Genomic DNA, 6,007 nt, shown 5'->3' with positions numbered 1-6,007 from the left:
CACTGAACGGTGAGAATCATATAAAAAATATATATATTGTTGGTGACTAGTTTAAAGTAAAACTATACCTGGTATTAGACTAAAGGCCTCGTCGCACTGGATATGACATATATAGTATGTTTGACATATTTCCTTTGCTTTCACTCAAATATTCTTAGAGTATATATATTTGAATTGTTGATAACAATCAGTACCAATTGCTGCACAGTTCACGAAAGAAATGACCCAATTCTTAGGAAAAACTTAATATTTGGTCGAAAATGTACGTATATCAAAATATTATTCAAGCCCATTGCTTGATTTAATAATGCGTTATTGCAGGTTTCTGTATGTTCTTTGATGTTTTAAATCACGCATCCACTGAAAATGGGATTTAGACATTTTTCAGTACACTCGGTATTGGTGTTTTTATAGCAAAGCTGTAAAATTAACTATTTGCGCTCTGTCCACTGCATGCAACGGTTCGAACCCTCTATTTTAGCGCAGTAAGTTCTGTAAACTTACCGTTGAACCATTGGGGGAGTGACGTAACCAAATTCGCATTAAGATCTCTCCTTTAAAAACTGCTTTAGGAGAAGAAGATAAACAGTGACACCATGATCGTTTCATTGGCACGTGGCCTGCCTTGCGCGTATTGGTAAGCGGTAATGCCATATGCTTAGTCCCGATTTGGTGTTGATAAGTGTTCCAGGAAGACTGTTTCGCATTATTTACTTATTTATTTTTTGTAGTCAAAATAAATTATAAACATTGTTAATAACGGTGCTAAGATATACCTTTTTTTTCTTAATTTCATAAGTGGCGATCTAAATTCGTTTACCATACGCCATATTGACTGGCTGGGTTAAATAGTAAGTCCTTGTTTGGATGTGGATACGGAAATCAAAGATAATGGCAACCGAAACGCCTCGAGTTATCAGAATACAACTTATTTGTTGAAGTATCTCTCATTTAAAGGACGTTCCGATACAGGAAGGGCGAGGAAACGAGCTTCTAAATTTGCTAACCAACGCTTACCCCCAACGTTACATGCTTTATCAAAGTTTCTGTTAGATTTAGCGTGAGGTCGAATTTTTTAGGCCTACGTCGAGAAATACTTTAAAAGTTTAATGCTAACAAAATTTTAATGCACTCATTAGTATGTGGTGGCTACTGCATTGTTGTATGCCAACTTTTTTTTTCAATGCAAGATCGTGAATTGTATAGTGTGTAAACCTAAAACTTAGTAAATGTGTAAACATGTCATTAATAATGTTACTACAACGATTTTTGTAGTTTAGACTTCAGTAAGTAACATTAACCAAATTTAAAGAACAAAATTAGGTACTACTTCGGCAATGTGAGGCGGAGAAATAAGGTTAATATTAATAATGCTAATACAGTAATAGTAAATATAGTGACGTAAATGTTATCATGCATAAATCATTTGAATTTCAGTGCGTGAAATAAGATGATAAAAAAAAAACAACACGTGGAAAAAAAATCATTCCTAGTTTGGCTTACAACAAAAACAAAAGCATTTTTGGGCCTGACTTCGGAGACACTATCAACCAATAGAGGAACAGATTTGGTGTTAGATCATAAGGTAAATAACTGCAAGACTTAGTCTAATGTTTGAAAATATTAATTCAAGTAAGTTGTTGGAACAAATACTGTGACCTCAACAATATCTTTACTGGTTGGAAATTAAATATTCAGAAATATTGTGTTAATAGCTATTGAATCATTTTTTTAGACAGTTGTATTTGCTGCACAAAATTGTTAAAAGTGTAAAATTCTTTAATTATGCATATAATCAAGTAACTGCTACATTTCTAACTGAAAATGGGATATTAAGGCTACAAGTTGAACTACATTTTTCAAGACTCTTCAGCTCTAATCTGTGCTTGCAAGACTGAGAGTGAAAGTGAGCTTAGCACTCAACCAGTGAAAAGTGGAAATCATTATTTGAGTTGTACAATATAATGGCAGGAAGCTTTGATCCTTACGATAAAAACAGGTAAGTTTAAGACTTTAAATGGAATTAATGCTTTGTGTTACTATTGGTACTCAACATAATATAAAAATACAGAGTATTTTCAAACTAAAATATTCTATGCTGTGGAAAAGAAGTTATGAGAATTAAAAAATATAAGTTAAGACATGTATTGATGTAATTGTTAAGGAATAAAAGATGGATTGTCATATGAGGATATGTTGAAATTTCTGAGCGTGTTCCAGGGTTACGAGTATTTAATTAGTCACGACACTGGACCATTTGATTCTTTAAGGCTATCCTTGCATACCCACCAAAATTTAAACCTAGTTTATATTTTCCAGAACATCACCCATTCCCTTTGTAAACTTTTTTGTAAAGGGGGTACATATCATTTTTATCCTAAATCTGAAGGATATTTTTCTAAGCATCTCTTCTGACTTTTAGTTTCCAACATCTCTTACATGTACTATAAAAGATAGTGTTTTTTTTGTGCCAATAACCAAACTATCAACAGTTTCTATGTTATTCTAGTCCTCCTCTTACTGTTACTTTATTAGTAACTTGGCTCTGTGTGCACGAGTGGTGTCAAAGTTCACACGTCACAATCTTTTACAGAGTGCTGTTCAAAATGGTGTTATGTATTTGATGTCAGAGTGATCCACTGTTCATTTTACTGGCAGTTCACGGTAGAGTAAACCCTAGATACAGTGTACTGAAAATAATTGTAGATATGTAATTCAGAAGTAGTAGACGTTATACAAACTTACAATGGAGAAAAGTAATTTTATTCTTCTCGTGTACATCACCTTGCACTCCGACTTGTCCGAGTCCGACTAATGTTGTCAATTCACGGACGTATCTTGAATACGAGTACCTTTGAAACACATCTGATTTTTTTGTGTACAACAGACTTGTACATTTTAATGATAACTTGTTACATTTTTTGTAGAGACATACAGTAAATTTGAAACTATAGTCAACATTTCTTCTCCAGTACTGCACGAGTCCCCCACAATGTAAACCTCTTCATGATCTCGTTCCTCCTTGCAGCAACCAAAAGTTCAAATCGAACCTGAATGCTAATTGAAGCTGTCTCTTTTACTACTTTTCAGACCAAGTACTTTAGCTTGGAAGTGTCTGTAAACCCAGCACTTTTGTTGAAAGTATCTGCAAACCCAGCACTTTAGTTTGGGAGTATCCACAAACCCAGCACTTTAGTTTGGGAGTATCCACAAACCCAGCACTTTAGTTTGGGAGTATCCACAAACCCAGCACTTTAGTTTGGAAGTGTCCACAAACCCAGCACTTTAGTTTGGAAGTGTCCACAAACCCAGCACTTTAGTTTGGGAGTGTCCACAAACCCAGCACTTTAGTTTGGAAATATCAGACAATCCTTATTTGATGCAACTTTTATTTGTGAAACAGGGATAAATGCATGAAACATTGTCATCTAAAATCATAGAAGCTTTAATTTTAACAGAAGTTTAATGAAAGTGGATTGATTGGTGGATTTAATTTTGAGAATGAAAAGTTAAAAATGTTCTTGTCTAAGTTCAAATATAGTAATACATGGGTCTGCCTTTGAAGAGCAGTTGGTCAAAATCTGGACTGATTTCTTTTGCCTTGTACAGGTTTAATCTATTTAAACAGATAAAAATGAAAATGTTTTCAAATAACAATTTCTTGAGTTCAAATTTCTTTTAATTGAATATGTATGTGTATAGTATAAAAGTAACTTGTTCAACTTTACCTCTTCTGTCATTCAGTTTTAGTAATTCCTTGTAAATTGCCGACACAGCTCTAAGCATGATTAATAAATGTAACATTAACAGTAATAAATTCAAGATTAACAATTCTAAAAAACAAGTAAGCGAACAAGGCTGGAGATACTGTAGACATTATTTACTCAAACTACAAATCCCTATTTTGACTCCACCAAATTTAATTCTAGGTAACAGCATGGAACCAAAATAAGGGTTTATAGTTTGAGTAAATAATGTCTACAGTATTTCCAGCCTTGTTTGCTTACTTGTTTTACGATCCCTATTTGCAGGTTTTTAAATTTCCAATTTTTTATTTATCTTGTTTGCTGGCTTTTTTTTTATGCTAAACTATGGGCAAAGGATTACTCAATATGGTAGCTAACTTTATACATTGTAAATGATAATAAACATAGCTAGTAGCTAGCTGCTACAGTTCATGATGATTTACTGTAGCTATTGACTACTTGATCACATTAGTTTGGGATGTGCAGCTGGAGATTGTCGTGGGTATTAGTTATAGTTTCTGTGTGACTAAATTCTCTATATAGCAATAGGCATAGCAATAGGCAAACATATGCCTAGACTAAGACACAACCCCCGCTAAACACGTATCAAATTTGACCAGTAGAAAAGCATTTGTCTAAAACATTGCTTTAAATAAACTTTTGTGTCTTTTAAAGTAATTCTACAATGTATAATAAAATTTAATTCTATATTTATTGATTTGTTTTTGTTACTCCTTCACTTATATAATATATAGGTTGTCTCCCTAAAGACACCGATTGTATAGTGTGCAAAGCATTGAATATCTACACATTACAGTCATCTAATGTTCATCAATTACTGGCTGGAAATTCCTGTTTTACCCTGTACTTAACATTTTTAAAGGGACACTAGATATTTGTAAGAAAACTAACTTCAAGGGCTAATGATAACCTTGCTTGCACTAGACTTATGGTGTTACTTAGCTTATGCAAAATATAGAAAAAAAAATCGATGTTTTAATACCCCTATGCCTTCACAGTATCTTATTAAGTACTTTACAAAAGGTTGGGGTGTAATATACCCAGCCATTTTTGTTGTAGGATGGCAAGAGAATAATAATAATAATTATAGACAGGCCATTTTTGTTGTAGGATGGCAAGAGAATAATAATAATAATTATAGACAGGCCATTTTGAATGGATTTTCTTTTCTTTGTAAGTCTAACATGTGCTTTTTGCCCAAACATTCTATTAGTGTTTTGTGGAATTCCTTGTGATATCTATTATGGTTCATGATAAATAGACCAGTGCTTGTACCAAAGCAGTTAAATGTTTTTAATCACAGAGATTTATTATAGGGCTACTGTAATAATCTGTGATGTATTTCTAATTTGTTTACTATTGGTGTAATTTAAAGATTAGCTAGAGGGAGCTGCAGGTCTTAGTGATGATGTTAAGATCAGAAGGTTTAATAGGATAGGCCTATAATATTTAGTAACTAAAACTTTGATGTGAAGTATGTAGAGTGATATCAGGATAGAGTAGTGAACTACTAAGTCAGTATGTTAGCTATGGTTTGTATTACATTAGTTAACATCATTTGTAATGCAGGCCTACAACAAGTTATGACAGTGTTCAAGTTTGTAGAAATGTTAACGAAAGAAATCAAGTAATTTATTATTGTTATGTGGATTGAATGCTTGAATTAATTTCACCAAATAATTTAAAACAATCGTGTTATAGTACTGTATAGGAATTTTTTAGAGGTGTCCGAAGGTCAGTGATACTGGGATCGATACTGATGCCATTTGGCATTATAGAATTTTACGGTGATATTCAGTAAGCTTCTTTAATTTCCCATATAATGTTTGATGTACAATTTCTCTCTATACATATCAGTTTAATGTCTTTATGAGAGTGGTCAGTGTTTTGCGACCAGTTGCATTTTTGACCTTTGTAGATTTCTAAAAAAACTCCAAAACCAAATTTGTAATTAATTAATGTTTTACTGTTAATATTATCCATATTTCTATTTCTTATATATTGCTTTATATTTTATCATTTTCTCTATCATTGTCCCTTTTTGTTTTTATTTTATATTTCTATTCAATGAAAACTGTTTTAACTTCTTAACTATTATCATTCTTATGTCTTCCATTTAACGTAGGAATTTCTTTCGTACAAACTAAACCCGACATCGATGTTTCCGGCCTGGCATGGCAAGGTGGGTAAGGTGCTCGACTCACAATCTAAGGGTTGTGGGGGTGTTATAATGAGACAGT

General features: G+C 32.9%; 1 protein-coding gene across 5 annotated transcripts in view; it reads left to right on the top strand.

Annotated features, from left to right (window-relative positions):
• Window positions 1–644: 644 nt before the first annotated feature.
• Window positions 645–6,007, top strand: part of LOC106475036 (adapter molecule Crk-like) — a 20,692-nt gene continuing 15,329 nt past the window's right edge. Inside the window, exons 1-2 of one of the 5 annotated variants that reach the window (XM_022379252.1) lie at window positions 646–1,585; window positions 1,874–1,999. In XM_022379252.1, the coding sequence (XP_022234960.1) occupies window positions 1,965–1,999 (35 nt within the window). In that variant the 5' untranslated portion in view covers window positions 646–1,585; window positions 1,874–1,964. Of the gene's footprint in view, window positions 2,000–6,007 lie in introns of all 5 variants that reach the window. The other 4 variants (XM_022379254.1, XM_022379253.1, XM_022379255.1 and 1 more) reach the window with 4 other exon arrangements.

This window comes from Limulus polyphemus, unplaced genomic scaffold (assembly GCF_000517525.1).
Source record: "Limulus polyphemus unplaced genomic scaffold, Limulus_polyphemus-2.1.2 Scaffold8000, whole genome shotgun sequence".
In the NCBI taxonomy this organism is placed as follows: Eukaryota; Metazoa; Arthropoda; class Merostomata; order Xiphosura; family Limulidae; genus Limulus; species Limulus polyphemus.
Note: the sequence above shows the minus strand (reverse complement) of the source record. Positions and strands in the feature narration are given on the sequence as shown.